The sequence below is a fragment of the Trypanosoma theileri genome (assembly GCF_002087225.1).
Source record: "Trypanosoma theileri isolate Edinburgh chromosome Unknown TM35_Tth_30_V1, whole genome shotgun sequence".
Lineage (NCBI taxonomy): Eukaryota > Euglenozoa > Kinetoplastea > Trypanosomatida > Trypanosomatidae > Trypanosoma > Trypanosoma theileri.
Genome location: NW_021639872.1, coordinates 133230 through 160001, shown reverse-complemented (window position 1 = coordinate 160001; position 26772 = coordinate 133230). Strand labels below are relative to the sequence as shown.

At 37.7% G+C, this 26772-nt stretch overlaps 10 protein-coding genes across 10 annotated transcripts; all 10 read right to left on the bottom strand.

Annotated features, from left to right (window-relative positions):
* Window positions 1-278: 278 nt before the first annotated feature.
* On the bottom strand, window positions 279-2591 carry TM35_000301530 (uncharacterized protein; the record flags this gene model as incomplete). Its single annotated transcript, XM_029028476.1, has 1 exon — window positions 279-2591. One exon carries the CDS (start codon window positions 2589-2591, stop codon window positions 279-281), a length of 2313 nt encoding a protein of 770 aa, XP_028880179.1.
* A 1470-nt stretch (window positions 2592-4061) lies between these two features.
* On the bottom strand, window positions 4062-5915 carry TM35_000301520 (uncharacterized protein; the record flags this gene model as incomplete). The annotated part of the gene is made up of 1 exon (XM_029028475.1): window positions 4062-5915. The coding sequence occupies one exon, from the start codon at window positions 5913-5915 to the stop codon at window positions 4062-4064; it is 1854 nt and encodes a 617-aa protein (XP_028880178.1).
* A 685-nt stretch (window positions 5916-6600) lies between these two features.
* TM35_000301510 (uncharacterized protein) lies at window positions 6601-7554 on the bottom strand (the record flags this gene model as incomplete). Its single annotated transcript, XM_029028474.1, has 1 exon — window positions 6601-7554. One exon carries the CDS (start codon window positions 7552-7554, stop codon window positions 6601-6603), a length of 954 nt encoding a protein of 317 aa, XP_028880177.1.
* A 723-nt stretch (window positions 7555-8277) lies between these two features.
* TM35_000301500 (mitochondrial processing peptidase alpha subunit) lies at window positions 8278-9861 on the bottom strand (the record flags this gene model as incomplete). Its single annotated transcript, XM_029028473.1, has 1 exon — window positions 8278-9861. One exon carries the CDS (start codon window positions 9859-9861, stop codon window positions 8278-8280), a length of 1584 nt encoding a protein of 527 aa, XP_028880176.1.
* Window positions 9862-12585: 2724 nt separating this feature from the next.
* Window positions 12586-15135, bottom strand: TM35_000301490 (uncharacterized protein; the record flags this gene model as incomplete). The annotated part of the gene is made up of 1 exon (XM_029028472.1): window positions 12586-15135. One exon carries the CDS (start codon window positions 15133-15135, stop codon window positions 12586-12588), a length of 2550 nt encoding a protein of 849 aa, XP_028880175.1.
* Window positions 15136-15715: 580 nt separating this feature from the next.
* TM35_000301480 (uncharacterized protein) lies at window positions 15716-18160 on the bottom strand (the record flags this gene model as incomplete). The annotated part of the gene is made up of 1 exon (XM_029028471.1): window positions 15716-18160. The coding sequence occupies one exon, from the start codon at window positions 18158-18160 to the stop codon at window positions 15716-15718; it is 2445 nt and encodes an 814-aa protein (XP_028880174.1).
* Window positions 18161-18571: 411 nt separating this feature from the next.
* Window positions 18572-19540, bottom strand: TM35_000301470 (uncharacterized protein; the record flags this gene model as incomplete). Its single annotated transcript, XM_029028470.1, has 1 exon — window positions 18572-19540. One exon carries the CDS (start codon window positions 19538-19540, stop codon window positions 18572-18574), a length of 969 nt encoding a protein of 322 aa, XP_028880173.1.
* A 427-nt stretch (window positions 19541-19967) lies between these two features.
* Window positions 19968-20930, bottom strand: TM35_000301460 (uncharacterized protein; the record flags this gene model as incomplete). Its single annotated transcript, XM_029028469.1, has 1 exon — window positions 19968-20930. One exon carries the CDS (start codon window positions 20928-20930, stop codon window positions 19968-19970), a length of 963 nt encoding a protein of 320 aa, XP_028880172.1.
* Window positions 20931-21473: 543 nt separating this feature from the next.
* Window positions 21474-22718, bottom strand: TM35_000301450 (uncharacterized protein; the record flags this gene model as incomplete). The annotated part of the gene is made up of 1 exon (XM_029028468.1): window positions 21474-22718. The coding sequence occupies one exon, from the start codon at window positions 22716-22718 to the stop codon at window positions 21474-21476; it is 1245 nt and encodes a 414-aa protein (XP_028880171.1).
* Window positions 22719-24140: 1422 nt separating this feature from the next.
* Window positions 24141-26057, bottom strand: TM35_000301440 (uncharacterized protein; the record flags this gene model as incomplete). Its single annotated transcript, XM_029028467.1, has 1 exon — window positions 24141-26057. The coding sequence occupies one exon, from the start codon at window positions 26055-26057 to the stop codon at window positions 24141-24143; it is 1917 nt and encodes a 638-aa protein (XP_028880170.1).
* Between the last annotated feature and the right edge of the window lie 715 nt (window positions 26058-26772).

Here is a 26772-nt window from a genome sequence, read left to right as displayed (position 1 = left end):
TATATATATATATATATATATATATATTTATATATATAGCTTTGTACAACTATGAGACACCCGCAAACGATCAGAGAAAAAACAAAGCAGGTCACCCAAATAGTACAAACAAAATAAGAACAGAAGCGAAGAATAAACGCTTAAATAACAGTAAAAAAAAACATACAAAAAAACAACAAACAGTAACAACAACAGGAACACTAACAGTAACCAAAAGAAAGTTGCAAAAAAAAAAAAAAAACTACCACCAAAAAAAAAAAAAAAAATTACAAAAAACCTCAGAAATCATCATGTGGAGGTGAAGGTGCAGATCTAGAGGGAACCGCCGCAGCGGCAACTGCCGATGATGTATTTGCACTTCTCATAGAGGCAGTGTGATGTTGTGAAATAAGAGGTGTCTTTTGCGCATTCCACCTTACTACTTTACCCGTAACGCGTATAACCTTTCCTTTTCTTTTCCCTGTTGTGGGAGCGGGTGTTGTTCCTGTTATGGATGTGGATCTGGGTGTTGATTTCAATAAAGAAGATGCCGATCGTCCGGGTAGTGATGGGGGTGCGGCTTTGCAAGCAGATGTGGATGGGAGGGTCACTGAACGTGCACTGGATGCCGCGGATCCCGAAGAACGCCTCTTACTCTTACTTTTATTATTATTATTATTATTATTATTATTATTATTATTATGGCTATCAATATGACTGCTCTTATTATTATTACTATTACTATTATGAATGCTCCTTCTATTGTTCACACGTGCAGAGTTAACTGGCGCACGCAGCAGCTGTTGCCGCATATTGGTGTCATTATTACTATCACTCATCCTCTTTTTCTCTCCTTCTCCCTCTTCTTCTTCTACAGTAATAGCACGCATAGTAACATTAACGGTGGGACCCGTACTTCCATCAATGGCCACCTTAACAGAGAGTGAAGATGGTGTTTGATGAGTTAATTGCTTGATAAACCTCTCCCAGTGGGCAATACTTAACAAGGTATCCGCACCTTCCACTTCCACCAACACATCTCCCGCAGCGAGTCCAGCCTTTCGGGCTGGTGAGTTGGAGTCCACATGTGTAACGTGTAGATTTATATGCGGCCGCAGGGTTCCTTCTAATGCTACCGCGGTGAATCCAAATTGTGGAATTGTATACACATACTTATCTGCCGCTTTTCGACCCTCTCGTAATGATGCTTGTTTTTCTTGCTGTTTTTCTTGTTGTTTTTCTTGTTGTTGTGGTTCTGATTGTGGTTGTTGTTCGGCACTTGGTGATGGTGAGGATTGCTGTGGTAAGTAATGCCACTCTGGTGATTCCCGCTCCATAGAAACAGCGGCATATCTCTCCATCATCTCACAATCACTCTTCACATATCGATGGGCTCCATATAATGGTAATAGTGGCATAGATGCCGGTGGTAAATGAGAAGGTGAGGAATTACCAGAAACTGTTCCCATCACAACATCTTCACTTCCATTCATATGACTATGCACATCACTCCAAACCCTATCATGACAACCACTCATATCACTAGTATTAAACTTGTTATTTCTATTACACTCCGCATTTACCTCATCACCTGTTCCAGTAGATGTATGTAAACCACTATGTGTAGTAGTTAGGGCTTTTGTACTAAGAGAACTTTGTCCACGTGAGGCTGTTCGGCGGTGTTCCTCTCCGTGTAATTCAGAGGAAAGACGAAAAATACGTTTCTTCTGAATAGCACACAACTCCACAGAATCACGTAAACCACGTTTCAAAAGATGCAGTTCATGTAATACTTCTTTCATTCTACGCACCATTCGTTTAAGGATGGATTCATGCAATTCTAGCATGGTTTCACCAAGATAACGATGTTCACGTTCACAGAATAATTGAAAATTCTCCAAGAATGAACTCGTCACCTTCGTTTGTGTATGAATCCCTTCTTTCATAGTAGTATTAGTAGTAGTAGTAGTTGTTGTTGAGTTGTGTGGATCCTTAACAGAGACTGTACTTTCATGCTGTCTTTTTAGTATAGCTGATTGAAGTGCATTCATTCCGGCAAAGGCCACACGTGTAGACTCCACAATTTCTCCTAATATAGTCTCATCAAAAATCTCCACATCATTGCAAGGTGTATTGGAATTTATATTGGACGGCATTTGGGCTACAGAAGAAAGAGAATCCTGCGGAATAATTGCCTGCTGTGCCTGCATATTATGTATCCATTCAATCGGTGGTACTAAATTTTGTAATCTCGCTTCTTCTACCGGTTGAGAAGCCAGACATGGTGATTCTGATGGAATACAAGAAGATGTGTCCTTCTCATTATCTAGAGTATTTTTTAAAGGCTTTGCAGTTGAAATATCATCACTACCACTAATCATCGTATTATTATTATTATTATTATTGTTATTCTGATGATGATGATGATGATGGTTGCTATTGTTATTGTTGTTGTCTAATATATCATCATTAGAGGAAATGAGAAAAAACTGTTCGGCAAGAAGAGGATCTTGTTGTGCCATTTTTACAATTTCACGCCATTTTAATAGTAATCCACTCAGTGATCGCACAAGTGTCACTTCGGCCTCTCCTGCGTGAAGATTAGACGGCATCTTTCCTTCTCCCACTACGGATGTTGATCTCTTTACACACACAAAGAACACAGTGAGAATATATATATATATATATATATATATATAGTCTGTGTGTATATATGTATATATAAGAGACTTAGAGAATTGTAATGGGAAGAAGAAGTACAATAATAATAGGTAATACCCACCCACCCACAGATAGAGAGAGAATCCTTCTAATCAAAGGATGGGGTCTCCTTTTTTTGTTTTTTTCTAATTGTGTATATATTTTCTTTTCTTTTTTTATATATCTATTCTACTGGTAAACCTCAAATAGACCCCACTAGAAGTAATAAATATCAGATATAAAGAAGAAGAGGAAACAATAGGAGTAAATAGTGAAAAAAAAAAAGAAAATCACAGGCATTAATATTATTAGTTTCTCCAATAAATGTTCTTACTTATTTGGATTCTTTTTCTTTTTCTTCTTCTTCTTATACACAGTTCCAGAAATTCAAATGAGAAAAAACAATAGAATCAAGGACCACCTGTAATTCTACTTGACGGTAAAGACAGTCTCTCAGGAAAGAAACAGAAAAAAAAACAACAACAAAAAAACAAAGATAGATAGATATATACATGTATATATAGAACAATAACAATAACAATAATAATACTTTTTATATATACGTATACATAGTAATAATTACACTACTAGAGAGAGTATACTACCATTTTTTTTTCTTCTTTTTTTTCCATTACTTTTACCATTTTCTTTTCTTTTTTTTTCATTGCAAAAACAAAGAACAAAAAAAAAAGGGATCTACACTCTAAGTACGTATTAAGAAAGAAAAGAAAGAAAAAAAAAGAAAAAAGTGGCAAACAACAATAATAAAAAAAAAAAAAAAAAAACACACACATCAGAGGTTTAGAGCCACAAATCCTTTTTTCTTTTCTTTTTTTTTCTTTTTTTCTTTTTTTTCTTTTCGCTTGTGAAAAACAAAAAAAAAATGGGGGTACTGAAACCCTACCTAAAATACCCCCCTACTCACCCACCCATCTACGCAATCACTATCACTATCACTATAGAAATGTGTGCGTGGAGTTTGGAAAGAGGAAGAAAGTTCTTTTGTATAAACTCCATAATCGTAACACGTCAAGAACGAAATATGGATGATTTCAGTACACAAAGAAGTAAAAAAAAAAAAAAAAAACAAAAATCAAAAAAACAAAAAAAGGAGAGAAAAGAAAGAAAGAAAGAAAGAAAGAAAAAAAAAAAAAAAAACAATCATTGCTATACATGGTATATTCTTTCTTTTCCAGAGGAATATCACTATCTCACCCACTCAAACAAACAAACAAACAGACAGACCAAGAAACAATCACCTACTCTCTCACTCTCCCTCTCTCTCTCGTAAAGGGAGAAACTAATAGAAGCAAGTAAGCAAACAAACAAACAAACTACAGGAAAACACAATATCATTAATAACAACTCCATTATTAAAGAAATCATTTCAATCCCTTTGCAGCGGACCATCGTATGGTTCCCTGCAGTGGCTTGGCATCTTTCACATCATAATTCCGACGAAAGTGAAGTCGTGAGGTTTCATATGGAAGTGGATGTTCAGGCAAAGAAATAGTGGTTAACATGGGCGTTGTTGTGCCAGTTTGCGGCTTGCGTGAAGTCACTGGAGAAAACCATTCCGCCTCCCGCATCTGCGCAATGGCAACAGGAGGGAGCAATACAACACGTTCTTTTCCTATTTGAGAATCTGGTCGATCTTCACGCTTATCATCATGATCATGATCATCATCATAATAACCATCATCGCCTCGTTTTGGTTGCGGCTCCCTTTGTTTTCTTTCTTTTTCCTCTCCTTCTTTATTCTGCTTATATGCAGAAGATACTTTTTTTCCAGTTTCTCCAGTCATCACCTTTTCATCTTCCGACTGAGTTTGGGCTCGAGAATAGGATGGTATCCCATCTGCGCTAATAACAGGTTGACGAACATGTTCCATAAATCCCAATAGTACTTGATCAGCGTGATCTGTAAATACCACTTGCTCTCGTTTTGTGGTTTCTTGCTCTGTACCAACCTGTTGTTTCTGTTCAATTCTTCCTTCTTGTAGTTGTAACTGTTGTAGTTGTTGTTGTTGTCCTTCTTCATCGTAAGTCTTCATTGGGTCTATGAAAGCGTGAGATTTGGGAGCCCCATATCGACTATCTTGTGTTTCATTCATTATATTTCTCGTTATCTGATTAGATGCATACATACTCTCACGGGTTACAGTACGACGGGATTGTTCATCCACAAATGAACGGCGAAGACTCTCCGGTACATCTTCCCACATAACTTTTCCTTGAGCAACAACACTACCAATGCTATCAAGTGATTTCGCTATAGAACGAGCATCTGCAGCAATGACATCTTCAACAATAATGCGTTTTCGAAATGGTTTAATACGAATATCAGCGACTTGTAAACTTCTTGCCAAATCCACAGAAACTGTCCTTGGTGATTTTGGACGTTGTGGTGAACTGCGAGGAATAACATTACGATCTGTAGAAGCCTTACCACCACTCCATTTACTGGATAGAAGAGTTTTCTGACTTCCTTTGGTAAGAGATTTAAATGTCCCTTTTAATGAATCTATTACAGCTGGATTTGCAGATGCCTTTCCCCCATCATTCCGTTGAAAACGAGATCCATCACCAAAATCAAACATGTGATTGTAAGTCAAAATAGCCGTATCTTTTGGTTTTTCCACTGGAATATAACAACCTTTACTGCGATGATTGTAGTAAACATAGTCTTGTTTTGTACGATCAAACCCACGCATGGGATCATGTCGGCGAAATTGCCGTTCCATACAAAGCATTAAATATGTTTCCCGATCCATTACTTCCTGTTCTCTGCGTAGAGTAGTGGACATACTTCCCACATGTTGGATTAATAATGCGGGAGTTTCCAAATGTCTAGATTCAAAGGAATCATGTTGAAGAGATCGTGAGGATACACTTGCCCCTTGACTTGCACGTACAGAAGATCCAATAAGACCCATTACACCTCCTCGCGGTGTACGTTTACTACTTGTACGACTTCCTCCTCGTTTTAATGGCAATGGTGTAATGGCATCATGGGAGTGAGTGTGAGTGTTCATTACATATTCCGCACCACTAACACCACCAACTGTTTCTGTTTCTGTAGAAGTAGTATTATTAGTAGTTGTAGTTGTAGTATTTGTTGTTGCTGCTGTTGCGGCTAAAGCTCTTGAACCGTGACTACCCTTTGACCATCCGTTGGATGTTTTCCTGGTGCTTCGACCATCTGCTGGAGAGGCGGCGGCGGCGTTAACTTCCATTAATATTATTATTATTATTATTAATATTAATAATAATAATAATAATATTAATGAATATCTCTTCCTTCTATTCCTTCTCCTTCTCACTATTGTTCTTTACCCACCACCTTTAGAGTATTGAGTGAAAAGACTTCACCCAATATATCAACCACCGTGTACTTTTGGTAAATGAAAAAAAAAAAAAAAAAAAAAAAAAAAAAAAAAAAACCAAACGGATAGAAAGAGTAAAAGGATTAGTGGAAATCTTGTATGAAAAAAACAAACAAAAAAAAATCTACCCATATACATATGTATATATAGGGTGAATATACTGAAAAACAAAAAAAAAAAAGGTTCCAATAACAATAAAATTAGTCACATAATTCTATCAAAACTTTGGATGGCTGGTACCCAGAAAAAAACCAGTTATATCATAATTATAAAACTCATTCACAAATGCTATACTATACATAGTTTGATTTCCTCTTTCTTTCTTTCTCCTTATACCTCGATCAAAAGAGGATATTATGAAGAGCGAAGAAGAAAAATACAGAAAGAAGGAGCAAGAATAAAAGAAATAATAAATAAAAAAAAAAAAACTTAAAGAAGCCCAATTTCGTTTATTTATTATTTTTTTTTTTATTTTTATTTCTTTTCTCCTTGCCCCCTTTTTTTTCTTTTGCTTCAAGAAATTCTTTGCACATCATCACTTCGGTAATGATCGAACGAGTTGGATATCCTCCTCTCGTATCTGAGCTGCAGCCTTTTGTCTTTGCCTTTCAGCATAGATGGAAGCCCTTCCTGTATCTGAAATAACAATAGGCTGACGACGTGTACCGAGGTAATCCCACCGAAGTCGTGTTTCATCTGTTGCTGGAGACATTAATGGAAGTGAAGGTAAAAAAACAGGATTCATCCTCCTACAAACACCATTCCCACTATTTCTACCACTATTACTATTACTATTATTACCCTCTGCAGAAGAAGAAGAAATGGGAAGAGGTGCTGCAGGATCCTCCCCCCATGGATCCACACTTCTCCCAACTCCTTTACCAACTGTAGTGGCGGTGTGTGTACTCGCAATGCCGTGATGATGGGCGAGGCCCAAATCCACCACATCGTGATCCGGAGGGCGGGGGACAATTGCCTTTCCTTTATGAAATTCTGAAGATACGTTTTTCCCTTCTACTCCACCCACGGCGGGATTAAATCTTCCAAATCCACGTCGTCGTTGACCTCGCGCTAATGACTCCGGCACCGGTGGTGAGAGTTGACGCAACGACGGTGTCCACTCCGATTCATATCCGCGTAGTTCATCAAAATGACGTCGTCCACCGTTTGCAGAGTCTAACACATAATTCCCACCTTCCACACCTCGCAGACACAGTGTATGCTGTACATTGTTAAGATCGTTAGGATATACATGACCAGAAGGGCCTAATCCATTACCCGGTACATGCAAATCATTTGCAAGTGAACTTTTCGTAATGGGATCTGGTGCGTAGTCTCGTCCAAGTCGAAGAGAGCGATGTCCTGGATGATTGCCTGGAATAGTGTTATCACCATAGGGAGTTGCATAGTTGGAGTTCTTAAAAGCAATGGACATGTCTTGCAGCTCTGTTAAACCTCTCACCGGTAATTCTCGATGCACCTCCCCCATTGCTCTTAATAATAATGGAACCCCACACACACCTTACACTAAAATAATAATAATAATACTACTACTACTACTACTAATAATAATAATAATAAGAATAATAATAATAAGACTAACTAAGGAGCTTAATTCACCTTTTTTTTTTTTCTTTCCTTGTCGATAGGATGGTAAATAGGCTCTTTGAAGAAAAAACAAAACCAAAAAAAAAAAAAAGAAAAGCAACACAATATTTAAATTACTGCTATCAATATTCGTAATCTCAGGGTTTGCTAGACCCATAAACACTCTTAAAAGAAAAAAAAAAAAAAAAACATGACCAATTATGTATTATATTTTTTTTTTGTTTTACTTTATTGACTATTCGTCACCACAATGTCTGGATAGCCAATAATATTAACTACTAACGCCATTTCCATACCACAAGTGGCACTTCAGGATTTTTTTCTTTTTTTTTTTCTCTGAAAAATGGCATCGCCCCCTACCTTCCTCTCATCTAAATATATCTAACACACCTACCAAACACATACCATACATATATACGCAGACATACACACACACGCACGCAGACGCCAACCCACCAACCCACACAAACATGGATACACAAATACCCTGGTTTCCCTTCGATTCAAAAATAAATTTTTTTTTTTTTCTTTTCCCTATTCCTTCCTTCCTTCATTTCCCTAAGTAATTGCTACAGCTAAATATGTTTTCATTAATGAACGCCGCTCAAAAACCCAACTGACGCAAAGACGGGAACGCCAGCATCTCACCATGACCAAACAAGGAAGGCTTGGTTCCCATTGCACAATCCTTCACTTGCTTTAACTCCGCTGGAGTCACAGATCGAATAGCCTCAAGAACATCTTCGGGACTTACATATTGTGTAGAGTCCTGCGCATTAGCGACAAGAGGCAGGCTGGTACCCATATAATCACAAAGATCACGAACCGTATCCCAGTTCTGACTGCTGACCACCACAGCAGCGCGACGCTTCGCCGTCTCCAATGCCGCCGCATCGTCCACCTTAACACCTTGTAGGTCACGCATAGCCGCTGTTACCATCTTTACAATATTCTCAGGTTCAGACCTCGCGGTGAAGCCAAGAAGACCAGCACTTTGATAGGGCATATAGAAAGAACGTACACCCTCATGTGATCCAGTGCGTTCATAACGGACGGCATCTTGAATAACAATGTTAAAGAGTTCCTGAAATACGAGAGAGGCAGCGTACCGTTTAAGAGATGCCTTTCCACGACCAAAACCGAGGTAACCAACAGCAACAATAGTTTCATTATCCATATCCGGATTTGTTCCCATTTCTTTTGAACGGTTTTCATGCTCATGCTTTTCACCACCTGTGTATTGCCGTTGTTCGTTATTGAAATCAAACTCTGGCTTAGTATTTTGTTTTGCAAATGCAGCATGATGAGGTGCTGTAGAAGAGTGTGGAAATGGAGTATTCTCATATTCTGCGGTGAGTTCATCATGTTCAACATTAACACCAGCAATAACCACACGATCAGGAGTCACATACTTGGAGTACTGATCTAACAGTACTTTGCTGGTTACATGTCCATTGTTATTCTCTGGTACATGTCGTGGATTTCCGAGGGGTTCCTTATAAAAAGCAACTGTCTCCAGTTGTTGAATAGCATATTGGGACGGATGTTGCCATCTCAATTCCTTTAGATTATTATCCAAAGTATCACGGAAACGTTCAATATCACTTTCATGAAACCGAGGAGCTGCAATAGCTGTAAATATAGTATCCTGAACGAGGTTTAAGTTGAATTGATTCTGTTCACCCTTCTTATTATTGTTCTGACTTCTCCACATATCACTGCGTGCATCCAGTCGAAGACCAATGAAATGTTTATCCTTTTCAAAATGAGAGAATGCTGCTCCAGTGCTTCGAATACTCCTGTCCAATTGAAACAATGAGTTATTATAATTACTTGTGGTGAGTGCGAGATGCAGGAGATGATGTACACCCGGACACCCCACGGGATCATACGCGGGCCCAGCGAGAATATACGCCCCCACGGAGACCATAGCCCCATGCCGCTGTTGAGAAATCACCCGAGCGCCATTGTGGAGTTGCGTAACTTTCACCTTTTCAGGTGCCGGTGTACTTCCGGCCTGAGCGGCGGCTGCGGGGCGTGGGTTTGGGGCCCCGGACCAGCGTTCAGATAACGGCACTTGACCGAATTTATATTCGGAGATGCCCCGCACTCGTGAAGTGACGGCAGCGGCGGCAGATGTCGTCGTAGCGGCAGTCGCAGTTGAGTGAACAGTGACGCGACGGTACATTTACTTCTCTCTCTCTCTCTCTGTGTTTGTATGCACCAGTGGGAAGAGGATCCAAAAAACCTACAGGCCTTTAAGTATTATTATTTTTCCTCTGCTAAAAGAAGAGGTAATATAATAATAATAATAATAATAATAATAATAATAATAATAATAATAATAATAATAGAGTATAAGAAGAAGAAAAAAAAAGAAGGGAAGAGGAAATACTCGAAAAGTAAATGTGTATATATATACACATATATATGTATATATACGAATAGGATTATGAAGAAGATCGCAACCAATAATGCATTATAGAGAATTAGGGAAGGAGAAAAACCACACACAGACAGAAGATAAAGGAAGGATAATAAACACACAGACAGATAACAAAGGAAGGATAATAAACACACAGATAAATACATATTTATATGAAGAAGAAAGGAAAACACAGAGAAGGAAAGAAGATTACTCGGCAAGTCAAGCTTACATCATTTTTCATCGTATGTCAAGGTAGAGAAAAGAACGAAGACAAAAAAATTCTTCTTTCTCTTAAAGTCAACATTAACCAACTACTACCAGCATATCCACACAAGCATTATTTCTCGAGCTCTCATCAAAGACGGAGACTTCAACAGATACGTACAGTAAGCTTAAGGAACCATTAAACAAAAACAGAAAAAAAAAGAAGAATTGAAAAAGAAAACCAGTAAAAAAAAGAAAAAAAAAAAATAAAATGTAAATAAATTTTCCATGTATTTTGATTCCTTACTAGATGATAAAGAAAAAAAAAGCATATACTAGAAGTATAATTCCTCTATTCTAAGATTGATCCTTCGCTATATATTCATTTAATTAGACCTATATAACCTTTCCTATTACTTTTTTTTTATACTTCTTGTGTAATTTCACTTGACCTTTATTTTTCTTTTTCTATTTTTTCTCAACTGAGATAAATAAAACTACCCCTTTTCCTATTATTCCCTTCCTACAATAAAGAAATATATCCTTGGATAGTAATAGGTATGCATACATGAATGTCAGCCGTAAATGATGAAATAATAACCATTACGGAAAAATAGCCCAAAAAGCCATTTCCGTCCTCTTAACTATTTTATTTTTTCCCATTCTTGCACACATGGCATTTCTTCTTTTCTACTGTGTTTGTTTTTAGGGAATATACATAAGAGGGTGTGGGATACCAATTGGTTATAATTAAGAAAACACCATATATATATATGTATATATGTAAAAAAAAAAAAATAATAAAGCAACATTGACTCTATCGCTCCCACCTTAGGACCTTCACCAACTCTTTTCCACAAGAGAAGGAGCTAGACTTTGGTTTATTTCCCATATTGGAAATAAATAATTCTACTACTTGCAAAGCAGTAAGGAAAACAAGAATTAATAGGAAACTTGCAATCTCCTTAGGTACGTCCATTTTTTTTCCTTGTCGATATTGTTCGTCCTAGTTATTACCATCTACAATTACTATGATTAGTAAGAGTATATTAGTAATAATATCGATATGCATTTTTTATTTATTTATTTATACAAAGTAATATAAATAAATATAATTTTAGTAAACAAGATGTGTGTGTGTGTGTGTGTGTGTGCAATTCTCCCTATGTAGTTGCGAATAAACACTGCTTATTACACAATTACATATATCTCATTTGCAATATCCGTGGTTTCAAATATAATATGTATAAGTGAAAAGAAAGAGATAGAGATACTTCACTACTCTGACTTAACTTAATACATAAAAAATCCAGGTTCTTTTTTTTTTTTTCTGCAAATCCATAAGTAATAGGATAAAAATCTTATTACAGTTGCATATAAGCAATGAGAAGGCTCTATTTCTCTTTTGCTTTTTTTTTTCCATTTCCGTTGAATCACAAATATACCTCCTCGCTTATTCATCCTGACTTCCCACACCACCAACAAAGCAGAGAATTACCATATAGGTAAGGGTGAAAAAGAAGAGAAGAGTATGTATTCACCTTAAACAATAAATAAATAAATAAATTTAGAGAGCGGGTGTAAGGGGGAAGGGCAAGGAAGAATGGGGCCAATATTTTTGTAAATAAATATTGTTGTAAACATCACCCCTGTTATGTGAATTGATTATTTTTTCTGTGTTTCCTCCCCGCCCGCCATGTGCGTTTGTGTGTTTATATAATATACATATATATACATACATATATATATATATGTATACATATATATATTTATGTGTGTGTGAGTGTGTGTAGAAAACAGAAAATATAAAATTCTTATGTGTACGTAACTGTTTTTTTTTTTTTCTTCTTCCATTTCATATTCTATAGTTTTTTTTTTCCTTCGTTTTCAACAAGATATACCGCTTAAATATATATATATATACACTTTCGACAGGTGCTATTTTTCTTTCTCCTCTTCCTCTCACTTTTCACTTTTTTTTTTTTTCATATTTATTATATTTATGTTGGTAGTATTCTCTATTAATGGAACTTTCTTATTCCACAAGCATGCAACCTCGTCTGCAGCGATCGGTATCTATTTTTTTTTTTTTCTACTACATTCCTCACATTTACAATTTACAATTTATTCTACTCTTTTTTTCTTTTAATTATTTATCCCTCCCTTCTTTCCTATTAGTTACTACACACATTATTCTTTTTTTTTTTTCTTTGCAGAAGGAATTATATTATTGGATTGTGCAAAAGTTGAAGACCTAATTGTTGTTATTCCTAACATTTATTATTTCCTCGTTCTTTTACTTTTGGCCACAGTCCTCTTTGGTGATTTTGAGCGCCCGTGTTTGGCAGCGCCATTCTTTCCTCTTGGTTTCGCTTTCTTTCTCTTTTCATCCATAGCATTAGTTTCTTCTTCATTTTCACTCTCATCAGGTTTATTAACAGCATCAGAGGATTCCATCACTTCAACTTGTTGTTGTTGTTCTTGCTCTTCTTCCTCTTCTTCTTGTTCTTCTTCATGTTGTGATTGGTGCTGTTTTTCTTCTTCATTCTTATCATCCCTCTTATCTTTGTTTTCTTCCACTACAACTGATATCTTCTTTTCTCCTTCCTTTTCCTTTTCTTTTTCTTTCCCTTCTTCTTTTTCTTCTTCCTTCCTTTTCGTCTTCTTCTGATGCTGCTTCAACACTGTTGTTTTTTCAGTCTTGTGATCATTATTGGCCTTCTCATTCTTTGCGGGTATCTCCACATGATTTTCTCCTTCTTTTTCTTCTTTTTCTTCTTCTTTTTGGACCACCGCTGTTTGCTCCGCCGTTACTTCCATAGAAACTGCTGCTGTTTCACTGTGGGCGGCGTCCTTCTCTTCATGCGCCTCAGTAGACTGCATTCCTGAAATTGCGGTTGTTGTTGTTGTGGTTTCCTCCACCTCCTCCACCTCTTTCTCTTTCTTTTCCTTATCATTCTCCTTATTCACCACCTCATTTATTCTCTTAGATGAGTTGGAAGATGAAGATGAAGATGAGGAGGATGAGGATGCGGATGAGGAGGAATCATCATCATCATCATCATCATCTTCACTGTCGGTAACGCCAATATCCACGGTACTCTGAACTCTACGTGAGGAGAAGGGAGCGGATCGTCGTGATGGTCCTCCTGCGGGATCTGCACGATTTCTGTTACCGGGCTTATTTTCCTGTTTTCCAGTTTGTTTTTCGCCTGATTTATGAGAAATATCCTTCTTATCACTGGACCCATTAGATGTAATACCATTAGTGTTGGTCTTGTCATCATTACCATTGGCACTCTCATCCTCATCATCTGAGCCACCAACATGACCGCACATAGGGAGTGTACGGGAACCATCAGTGGAACCAATGGTAGTAGTAGTATTATCATCCTTGTTACGATCTTTATTATTACTACTATCATTATTCTTACTATCATTGGTATTATTTTTGGTATTATTTGTAGTAGTGGAACTACTACTGGCTGCAGCTTCCCGTCGTTTTGCCTGTTCCATACGTTCCTTTGCGCGTTGTTCACGATCTTCAGCAGCACGTGCGAGTCCTTCCCGGTCCTTTTCAAGTACAAGTTCACTGAGGCGGTGACGTTCTTTCTTTGTCATGCTCTTCAGCTCCACATGTTTACTTGCAATGAGTTGCCGTAATTGTGCCTCCGTGTGATGTCGATGGAGACAATTTGTACGTGAACAATAGTTATGAATAAGAAAGTGTGCACATACCTGCTGTTCAAATAATTCAACGGGTTTACTTTTTTCAATCTCTGTTCCCTTGGTTTTTAGCATCAATACAATACCCCCTTTACAGAAAACATATCTTGGATTCCTTGTATCTGTAGGAATTTCATATTCACGTAGCCAAACTGTACAACGTGGTCCTGGCATTGTTGCACACATTAACTTATGCTGTGGATTCATATAAATCTCAAGAATATCATCTGGAATAGGTGCTAATACAGGCAATGGCTCTGGTTGTTCACGTACAGGTGCCTGGAATGCATTATTCATCATTCGACCACCACGACCCATACCACGACCGCCCACCATTGTTTGCATAGATCCCGGTCCCATCGCAGGAAAAACAGAACATGTGTTATTTGGTGCCGGCATGAGTCCAGCACCGCGACCAAAAGACATCATAGGATTACCGTAATTACTATTATTGTTATTAGGCATCATTGGGAGATTGGGAGGCATCATCATCCCACCATTGTTCATCATCATGCTTCCACCAACTCCCATCATGGGTCCACGGTTAAATGTCATTGGCGGGGGTTGTTGCAAAGGAGAAACTTGCGGCATCATTGCCATACGTTGTTGCTGCTGTTGCTGAAGAAGCTGAAGAAGGAATGCTTGGTTTGGATTAGTTTGAGCAACATTTAATGAAGGGTTTTGCTGTAAAGCAAAGGAATCCCCAATACCACCTCCACCTGCAAGTACCATTTGTTGTTGCTGTTGGGCTTGTTGTGGTTGTGGTTGTGGTTGCTGCTGTTGCTGAGGTGGTGGCGGTTTGTTAGCATCATAGCATCTCCGCAGTAAGAAATCCTGATCTTCTGTACACACACGACGAAATTCATTCACGGCAATAATAACATCTTCAGGTGTCTTTCCACCAGGAATCATTGCTGCGGTTTGTGCATCCTGCACAAGTTGAATAGGCATATCAAATAAATAAAAAGAGCGTGAGAGTTCCCGAGGGGTTGCGAAGTTGAGGATGTGAACCGGTTTATTTTCTCCTGGTGCGGGTGTATGACCGGGTACCCATAACGTCCGTCCCTCCGTAATGTAAAGAAAAATACTGTTGCTAGCGGCCATACTTTCTTTCTAAGATAGATAAACACTATTCTCCTAGTTTAACGCAAGAAAAAAGTAATTTCAACTCTAATAATAATAATAATAATAATAATAATAATAATAATAATAATAATAAAGAAAAAGAAAAGAAAGAAAAGGTAGGGGAATATACCCAGAAGTAATAATAAAAGAGTATACTTGGCCAAAGGATTAAAAAAAAAAAAAGAAGTGAAAACGGCAATTTAATATCAAGCACACACACATATATATATAGATAATGTGCAAAAGGAAAAACTAAGACAAAAGCACCTACGGCAATTTTTTTTTTTCTTTACTAGTTGGACCATTACAATTTCCTTTCATCCCTACAGCTAATGGCTATGGGTAAAAGAAGGTAGGTCAACAACAGTAAAATCACTGTGAAGAAGGAGAACCTTTCTTTTTTTTTTTCCACTATTCATAAATACCCAAACTAAATGAAAAACAAACAAACGAACAAACAGAAACTAAAAAAGACGAAAAAAAAAAAAAAAACACCATCACTATTTACTATTAACGTTGCTATCAGAAATCTCTTCATACCGAGAAGTTAACCGTTCCTTCACAGAGTAAGAATATAGGCATCATTGAAATATCGCCTAGAGGCCAAACTATAACCACCATACATTAATATCACTGGACGTCCATTATCTTTAGGTGGGGGTAACAACAAACCACATGGGGCTGCTCTTCTGCACGGTGGACTATGCTTTGGAGCCACTGTTGTTTCTATCCTTCTCCATATTCGTGTCTGTAGAGAGAGTTGAAAAAGATCAAGTTTCTGATGTGGTCGATGTTGACCATTATAAGATCCCATAGCATAAACATCATCATTATATCGCACAACAAAATGTCCACTACGAGGAACATCTGAAGAAACAATATTTGGCCCTTCTGCATATGTACGCAATCGTTTACATATAAGATCTACCGTATCGAATTGATACAAGTAGGGTGGTCTTCTTGCTGCTTCTGATCTTGCCGCATCAGTGGCATTCCAAAATAAAACTCTTCCATCATGATGAAGAAGTGGTGGCCAACGTACTCCTCCAAAGGTGATGATATACCGATCTTTCCAATCTACTGCCCCGTGATAAGCCATTGGAGGGACATCACAGACACCTTCTTCTTCTTCTTCATTCTCCTCTTCTCTTGTTTCCATTTCTTCTTCATTTCCCATTCCTTGTCTTGATGGGGATACAGAGGATGATGGAGTTTGGGATTCATTCATACTACTACCACGACCACCACCGTTATGTCTTTGTTCAAATCTTCGGGCTCTTTGTTCGTCTGCTTGTTCTCGTGTTTGTTGTCGTTGTCGTTGCCCTTGTTGGGGTTGACATGAGAGAAGTGTCCACGTTAATTCCATCCGATCTACATCAAATCGACCAACAAACACTTCAGCACAAAGTAATCCACAAGAGGCAAACATCTTTTTACCCCCAATAAGATATAAACGATCCCGTATCACCGTTACGGAGTGTCCAGAGCGTGGTTCCACACAATCCCCACGCAATTTCACTAAGGACCATTTATTTCGTGCCGCATGATAAACCCAAACATTATTTAAATGATGAGTGAGATTATTACCGTATAAGACTAGTAAATAACGCCCTTGCAGGGATACCATCGCATGTCCTGTTCGAGCCCCTGGAGTTGCAGGTCGTGCACGAGGTGTTTTTGCAATAGTCTCAATCACATCATATGTGATTTGCCAACGTCTCGTACAGGAGGCATCACTCAAGCCAAATGCCTGTAATTCCTTCTCATTAACTTTTTGTTCTCCCTCTTCCTCACTTTCATCATCATTTTCATCATCATCATCTTCTTCTTCTTCTTCCTCTTCCTCTTCCTCTTCATCATCATCGTCGTCATCATCATCATCATCCCATCGCCTCTGTTGTTGACCCCGACGATCCTGTCTTTGTTGTTGTTGTTGTTGTTGGTTCTTCCATGGATGCTCATCATCGCATTTCTCCCCCTTCACTTGCTCCAACTGTAGTCGATAAAAAGAGTTCAGCACCTTATCATCATTTGCACATCCCCCAAAAAGATAAATACTATCATACATTCGCACACACGTAGCAAAACAACATGCCTCCGGCGGCCGTACATTCACTTGTTCACGATCCCGCATTACAGTAGCCACTCCATACCTAGATGCTGGCACCGGCACAAGTACACACTTCTGCCATTGATACTGTATCACCGCAAGATCTGAAAGCAATTCATTCAATCCATAATATTTCGCCTCCTCAATTACTCGTTTACGCTCTAAAGGAGGCAACTGAGTTAGTCGATCACGTGCAGTCGCATTATGCGTTAAAAGTACTAACGATGGTGATGCGTTTGTTTGGTGTGGTTGGGCCATTTCCATTATACGTTGTCTACGCTCACGAAGTAGAAAGAGAATTTCACGAAATAACCATGGATCACGATCGAGAAAAACATGACCTTGATTATCTTTCTGTATTGTAAAGAGTGGATCCTCCAACATATTAAAAAAGGTCATGGGGAATTGTAATAATGTATCCCGTTGAACGTGAAAACGCATACCACCAATGTTTAATTTCATTATAGGCGACTGTGCCGCTGCTGCGCAACCCTCTACACGATGACGTAAAATACGTTCGCGTTGATCCATTCTTCGTCTTTTTAATTGCATTTCTGCACAGGCACGTCTAGTAGTGTAGATGAATGCTTCTGCCGAGCGTCTAAGGAGTCTATACTCACCTAATAGTATTTCCGTCGCGGTGTCATTATTATCGTTATTATTATTATCATTATTAATATCATTCTCAGCAATAATTTCCTTTTTTACCTCATTACTCTCTTCGTTTTCCTCATTACTGCCATTATTGTCCATGTTGTAGCAACCATGTCTGTTCGCCAAATTAATGCGAGGAATGGATTGCTCATCATAATTGTTGTCATCCAGAATAAGAGCAACACCTTCATTATCATACAGCTCTGGAACTTCGTAGTGTCGAGAACTATCACCACTCATGTTATAATATATATATATATATTTTTTCTTTTTTTTTTTTTTTGCTCTTTATGTCTTTCTCTTTATCTACAAATACTTCCCTATTTTTTCTTTTTTGTTTCGTTCAACATGATTATTTATTAACATTAATAATAATAAAAAGAAAAGGAGAAGGAGAAAAAAAAAAGTGAGAAAAAGAAGTAAATGGAAATAAAACAAGAGACCACCACACCTCATCTACTCATTAATAAAGGAATATATACATAAATAAATATATGGGATCACCCCACCAAACACTGAAAATAATTGTAGCAACGTTATTTAAAACGGATAGTGTTCAATACTTTTCTTTCTTCTTCTTAACCAAAACTTAACTAGTAAGGGAAAGAAGGCTTTATTTTTTATTTTTTTTTATATTTTTTTTTATATTTTCTATGGTAATACAGGAACAACATCATCATCATCACCGACATCATCATTATTTGTACACTCCAAGGTGTGATGTGCCTCTTCAGCTGCTTGTAGTTCCATTGCCAGCACCATTTCCTGTGCTTCCAATTCACGTTGCTTTAATTCTTTCTCCTCTTTATCTAAATTTTCCAATTCCTTTAATCGAGTTTCACGACGCATGCGTAACTGCATTTCAAACTCTAATGTATGTGCCACTGCCTCCTTACCACATCTTTGTAGTAATTGTAATGTATCACTTATCGGTAATTTCATGAAAGTGAGATGATTAAATTCATAATAAAGTCCAATAAGAGCATCTAACTGACGATGATGATAATTTGCCAATTCCTTATCACTTTTCCCTCCCAAAGGAGAAATGGAATCAGGAGGATTAACAGTTGAAGAGGAGGGGTTTGGTGCTATCTCTTCAATAGCCTCATTTCCCTCTATGGAATCTTTTCCCATCATTGTTTTTTCCTTCTCTGTAGAGAACACTTCTTCTTCTAATTCTTCTGCGGCTTTTCGTTCTTCAAACATGGCCCATAATGCCTCATCTCCATTTTCCATTGGTCTTTGGTTTTCTTTCAGTGTCTGACAATGTGAGTTTGTTGCTTCTTCTTCCTGTTTCTTTTGCAATCGTCCTCGAGCAGCATCTATTCCTTCTGGAGGATACATCAGTATTGGATTACGTGAGATCATGGCATGAAATCGAGGAAGTCCCTTTTCTCCATAAACAACTTCTCTAAAACGTTCAATTCCACGAATATCACGAGGACGTTTCTTCGCCACTGCAGTAGCTGGAATAGCTCCAGTAAGTGTAGATCTATTGCCTCTATTAACAGAAGACTGCTGGTCTTGGGCGAAATTCACCGCTCTCATGGTAGTAGCTCCACTTCCCTGTGGATCTGTAGTAAAAGGGGAGTGGGCAATATTATCTCTATGCTTGAACATTTATTTTCCACACTAAGGAAGTTTAGTTAGTTAGTCAGTTGTTCTTGTTTTTTTTTTTTTTTAACTCTCTCCTCACAGACACAGAGATTTACTTACTTACTCAATCTCTCTACGTTGCCCCTCCTTTTAATATTCTTTCTTCTGTATTTATCCTGTTTTCACCATGCAGTGGTATTCGCTTAGTTTCCCTCAGGAATATTAAAAGTTCAAAAAAAAAAAAAAAAAACGATAGTATAAATGAGAGATACAAGTACACATACAAAGATATCCTCCAACAACCAAGAAATAAAGAATAAAACTAATAATACATTAACCTCTAAACACAAGAAACCATGGAATATCCTTGTGGCACCAACATACAAACACACATTATACAATCATACGTACAAACACCAACGTAAAACAACAACAACAACAAAAAAAAACCTCAAAGTTCAAATCGTTCTTCAGCCCCTTTACCTCCAAATAAATTTGCTCGCAGTTGCCAAAAGTTAAAATCATCACTTGGTGAACGATCTGCTTTTGCAAAGTGATATGGATCCTCTTCCCATCGTTCATACCGCCTTGCGTCATTGTATCCAGCATCATATGCCTCTAACAGTTCATCACGTCTCGCCTCTCCACCAACATTTGGTGCAAAAGCCAACCAAGCCTGACGCCAAAATGAAAAATGTGTATTGGCAAGAAAACCATGACGACCAAAGAAAATATTATGTCGAGTTTGATGTCTGTTGTAGCGATAACCAGAGTAACCGTGTATGTATATATGTCGGCAATATTGATCCAGTTCACTACTAAGTGACATCATAGTACCACGCATAACGTTATCAGCATCCCGAAAGATCATAGGTTTCTCCGTATTTGGTGCTGTTGCTGCCATTATACACTGCGCGAGATCATCCACATCTGTCCACTGAGCAATATGATGGCCAAAATGAATATTTGCCTTCGACTGTGCCATATACCCAGGATCTTTGTTAGAGAATCCTATAGTTAATGCAAGACGACCAGACACCAACTCCACCGCATTACGTGGTAGTAATTTGTTAATACAATTTGTAAATGCCGCTATTCGTGCCTCCTCGTCTGTAACGAGAAAGCGATTATCCACTACGGCATCTCGCACGGCCTCAATGTTCACAGCCCGCGGTCCGCAGGCGAGGGCGACCGCTGGGATCACTCCAGTGCCGGCGCCGAGAAGATAGGCGTGTGCGAGGAACTCCGCCTTCTCCTGCTGGAGATAATGAGCCACTCCGAGGGCGTACGTGACGAGAAATCCGCAGCCACCGAAACTCAACACCGCCCGCGGGGCAGGCCGTCCGACTTCCAACAACACCGGCGTCTTGGACCGCACCTTCCGGGCCCACTCTCGAGGATCCGTTGGGGCCATTACCAACAGATAAAAAGAATAAGAGATACTACTACTATTATATTATATATATATATATATATATTTATAGTAAAAAATAATAATAATAATAGTGGGATGGTATCAATCGTATTTGTGAGAATGGACAAACCAATAAAAAAAAAAAAAAAGAAGTGGTCGTCCGACGCTGTAGCGATAGAGTATTTTTTTGCGCCCTTACTATTTCGTTGTCTTCGGTGCACTTCACGAAGAAGGAAAGAAAAAAGAAAAAAAGAGAAAGTAATGGGGAAAAAACCATCATGTGAATAATAATAAAAAAAGAATGTGTTTTACACCATAAGACCAAGATCAACAAAAACAACCAAATAATAATAATAATAAACTGCAAAAAAAATGCTTTACTCGACTCTTTATTGTTTTTTTTCTTTTTATCCTTCTCATGGAAACCACACACAGGATTAAAAAAAAATATGAATTAAATATCAAATTCATGAAGGATTTATATATATATATATATAGTACTATCCTCCCAACAAATATGTTATTATTCTTCATATTTGTAAATTATGGTTCAAAGGATGCCATTTTTGAACGTTTTTCCACCACCTTTGCTTTTCGTGCAGGTGTTTCTCTTACTCTTTTTCGCTCCATCCCCGTGTTAGCCGTACTAGCAGCAGTATTAGGACCATTCGGGAGATCCTCTGCCCCAATACTAGGACCCATCACAAGTGAACTACTGATATATGAGGTGGTGATGTTGGCATTCCTAATAGCATCTGCTACATTTCGGTCTTTTACTACCGCACGTACAAATGAAGTACACGCTTTACGTGGATCTACCAAAATATCTGAACCAATTAATGGTGTTGATGTTGGTACTATTGTTGTTGTTGTTGTTGTTGTCCTAGTACATACCCCAGCATTATCTTTTCTTTCTATAGAAGTATTTTGTATATGGGTTTCCATCTCCATCATTCCAACATCTTCTTGCTCTTTCACCTCTTTTTCGTTATTCTTCTCTTTCTTCTCATTGTCTTCTGGTATATGTATTCCACTCATAGATACTATATGAGACTCTGGAGCAAATGCATCCAACATCTTTCCCGTATCATCAAATATATACCGACGTCCTAAACCCACTAAAAGTCGTTCACGTCGTCGCTGTTCTCGCTTTGCAAGCCAAGAAGGATGAGGCATATAGTAATTATAACGTAATCCAAGTTGTTTCCCTTTTTTTGTGGCTTTCCTCACAACGAGTTTTTCTGCAATGATATCAATTGGATGTGGACCTTGTTGATACCACTGAAGTTTTTCATCCATCAGTTCATGAGGTCGGAATTCCTCTTGATGTTTCTCTGCCTCCTGTTGTTCTTTAGAAATAGTTAAATGTAAAAACTGTCGTAATTCCTTTCGTGACATTCCATCTGTGTTTAAACCACGTTTCTGTGCCTCATATACCGCACGTTCATGTTTACTTAAGTGTGCCAATGGATCCGTTACTTTACTCTTTTCCAGCATACGTTTTCTTTGCTTTTCCTCTTCCTCCCGTTGTTTCTCCAGTCGTGCGGCCTTCTTCTCTGCTGGGGAGGCAAATAAATATGAGAAGTTGTGCCCCACTTCTCCCTCCGCGGCGACCTCCAAATCGGCGGCCTTCGGGAGAACAACACCGCCGCCCTTCCGCAGTTCCTTCAAGTTGACGTTCGACATGAAACCGGACCACTCGCGGCGCCAGGCGTTTTCGCCCTTTTCGACCGTCGCGGCATATCGGCGGGTGGGACCCGATCGGGCTGGGGCCACACTCTTTGACATTCACACAACTATCTTTATATTTATATATATAGGATATTAACGGCAAGAAGAGTAAAAGAAAAAAGAGGAAAAAAGAATAACGAGAACAGAGAAAAGAAAAAGTCTTGATATATATATATATATATATATAATACGGTTCTTGAAAGTGTAAAGAAGGTGTGAAACATGGAAAAAAAAAGAATAATAACAGATACAGTCGCAAAACGAACAAACAAAGAATGAAAAGGGAAAAAAAACCTCATTTTCACATGACAGAGACGGTAAAAAAAGAAAAAGAAAAACACCATCTTTAATATAATTGAGGATTCTCTTCCTTTTCATTTCACTTCTTTTTTTTTTTTCTTTCTTTCTTTGCTTTCGTCAAACAAAAGAGGAAAAAAAAAACACAATAAATACCTATGCCACTAGCACTAGAGTAGTAGATAATACAAAAAAAAAAAACAAAAAAAAAAAAAACAACCATTGACATCACGTCTAGACTCGTTTTTCAACATTGAGGTTTACATGCATAAGAAGAACAATAAGAGACGAAACACCAATAGAAAAGAAAGAAAAAAAAAGAAAAGCCTGGAAAGGAATATACCGGTGAAGTAACAAAAAAAAAAAACTAATAACAATAATAATAATAATAATAATTGATTTTCGCCCGGCCATATCAAATACAATAAACAATATTATTGTCATGATATGAACCCATAGCTATAATCAGACGGATGTTGAAGAGGGGAGAAAAAAGGGAAAGGATTGACTGTTCGTATATACATATAATAAAGCATTTCGCGCGTTCAATCAACAAAAAAGAAAAAAAACAACAAATAAAAATAATAAAAAAAAAAGATGCTCAATACAAAGTGAAAAACATCAGCAGAAACGCGAGTAGAAATAGATATAGTTTGCTTCTTTAACATTTGAAGGGGACAGAGTAGAGCTCTACTCTACTGCTTCTACTGCAATTCCATAAACATAAACAATAGGTAGAAAGAAAACACTAATACCACAGAAGAAAAACAATAACAAGAACAACAACAAAAAAAAAAAAACGCGCAAAAACAAACGACTATACAAGTACAATGACACCTCAGATCTTCACACCGTTATACATTTGCAGTGTTCATCCATTTCTCTCCCTTTTTTTCACGTTGCAGTTAAAAAAAAAAAAAGAGTATTTGTCTTATTTCTCAACCGTTTTTTCCTTTCCTTTCCTTTTTTTTTTTTAAATTAATTGCCTATACTTTCCATCTTTTTTTCTTTCTTTATTATTCCTTCCCCCTCCTCCCATTAGTGTTTCTTCTTCTCTTGCTCTTCACAAACATGTTCAACTCATCCTCCTTCACTCTCTCTCTCTCTCTCTTGTTGGTATATCTTTTTTTTTTCTTCTTCTTCTTTTATTCCTCCTATACCTTTATCTTAACAATGATCCTATCAACGAGGTGAACTTTTACTTTCCCGTCGACTAGCCCTAATATTTCCTAATTGCGCAGTTCGATAAGGCAATCGAACCCGTTGTAATACTCCCAACGACCGAGGCATAGTGGAGTTATGTGTGTAATTTGGTGTTACCGCATTTCTCTGCGATGATTCCACATTTCCCTTACTTGTTGGATGTTCCAATGATATCGTGGAGGTGGGAGTGATGAGAGGCGCCAGTCGTGTGGATAAGACTGGTCTCCACAAGTCTCCACGATCATAAACGGCATGTCCACCCACAAAACCAGGCGGTAACCATGGTGGATTGGTAGCTCTTCTGTTTCGTTCTAGACGTTGGGCCAATACTTCTTCTGCAGATGGATTAAATGTAATCCCTTCATGTCGGATCACTTTTAAATGTGGACATTGTGTAGCGAGATGGAGAATGGCATTTCCACTTACATCTGTAATGGGATTATGAGAAATATCCAATGCCTCCAATGTGGGGTGTTTTAATAATCCTGTACATAACTCGGATATACCAGTATCATGAATATCATTAGAACTTAAATCCAAAAGGCGTATATGTTTTAGTCGTGGGAGTAATGGTGCGAATGACTTTACACCAGCATCACCAAGATTCACATTGGAAAGAACCAGCGATGGAGTTTCTCTCCATAATGAAGGAGTAGTCAACATATCTAATATCTTTTCATTGGGTTTTACATGATTATGAAGACAATTTACTACATAATCCGATCGAAGTGTAGATGGATCTAATGTATACAATTGAAAGGTATCATAATCTTTTAAACCAGGCATAATCCGTTCGTCAAGGTCCTTTTTAAATCGAGAAAAGTCTTCTTTCTGTGCAGTTTTATTAACATTTTGTTCATACTCTTTTAAAAATACCATTTGCATCATATCTGCTATCATATCCATTCCATCAGATTTCCAATACGTATCATATAATTCTTCCATACGTTGATAACGAGATTTAGTATCGGACGAAGTTCCTTTTGGTTTCAACGGACTACCATTACTTTCACCTATACTTGATTGAGTATTCATTCCCACACTAGAGCTTTGTCTGATACTAATAACATCATCTTTTGGTGTTGCGACAGGAAAACGAAATCCAGAATCTTCCCCAACTAATGCACTCCCACAGGTATTAAGATGTAAAGGTTCATACTCTTCTTCACTTTTAGAAGAATCCTCATTTTCATTAAAAATGGTAACATGTAATCCTTGTTTGCCGTTGCTGCGTTTACCATTATTTTGAGAATCCGGTGGTGATTGTGAATTCATCATTGCAGATGGTTGTTGTTGTTGTTGTTGTTGATTTTCTTCCAGGACAGCAGTTGATTGACTGCCCCGTTGTTCAAAAAAACGTGAATCGCTTTGAAGAACACCATTTACTGTTAAAAGATTTTTTCCCTCACGAAAGAGATCTGAGAATACAGTGAAGATACGATCCACAGTTCCCCCTGGAAGTACATCTATCTCACGTGCCAACTGTAAATCCTCCCGCAGTAATGTGAGAAGAATTTCCATCACTCGTTGAAGTTGTAAAGAAATCGCTCGATAATCCACACCACCGTTAAGATATTGACACAACTCCGATGAGGCTACAAAGAGTTCACGTTCACTCCAATACGTTACACTGCGGGTTTTAAGTGAATGAGTGGAGTGCGGAGTGCCGCTGTGGCTTGCAGTCACCGCACTCTCATCTTGAGTGGAGGGAAGTTGAAACTTTACTTCTGATGAGATAGAGTCTGTATGTATATCTTTACATGATACGCTTTGATTCTGTGAGCTGAGGGCCACCTGACGTTGTAGAGATGCGCACTTGGAATTTATGTGCATCACCATCTGCTCCACCTTCTCCATATTGAGATCGAAGGGGGCGATCTCGGAGAGCTCTAACATTTTTATATATACACACTCACTCAGAGGTAAATTAAATAAATAAATATATATATATATATAAAGAAAAGCTAATAGGCAAGAACAATAACAACAAGAGAAAGTGTCTCTTTACTGATTGAACTTTGATATACTCCTAGTAAAAAAAAAAAAAAAAAATTGTTGGTTTTGCCTTCTCTTTTTTTTTTCTTTTTTCTTTCTCTTTTCAATTTACTTCTCACTGTTTTGGTTGTTTGTTCTTACTACTATGGTTTTTGATGATAATGATAATAATAATAATATTGTTGTTGATGTGATCAGGAAAACCCTATTTGGGGAGTTGTGGTTTCTCTATTTTTTAACCCTAATCCCTTCTTCCTTTTAGGGAGTCTTTGATCCTCACTCCACTCTCACCGGTCACTCCAGAGAGATATAACTATATGATCTAGAATAAAAAAACAACAGCAACGAGAAGAGAAGAAAATAATAATAATAATAATAATAATAATAATAATAAAAAAAGAAACTCACAATAAAGAGAAACAGCAGTCATGAAAAGCCAAAAGAATAAGAACGAGAGCATATTTCTCGTTTTCAATACAGTTTCACACAATCAGAATATATGTGAAGAATATCAACACAAAAAGAAAAAGAAAAAAAAAAAAAAAACATTGAAAGGTTCCAACAATAACAAAAAAAAAAAAAGAAGAAAAGAAAAACAATACTTTTATTTGTATCG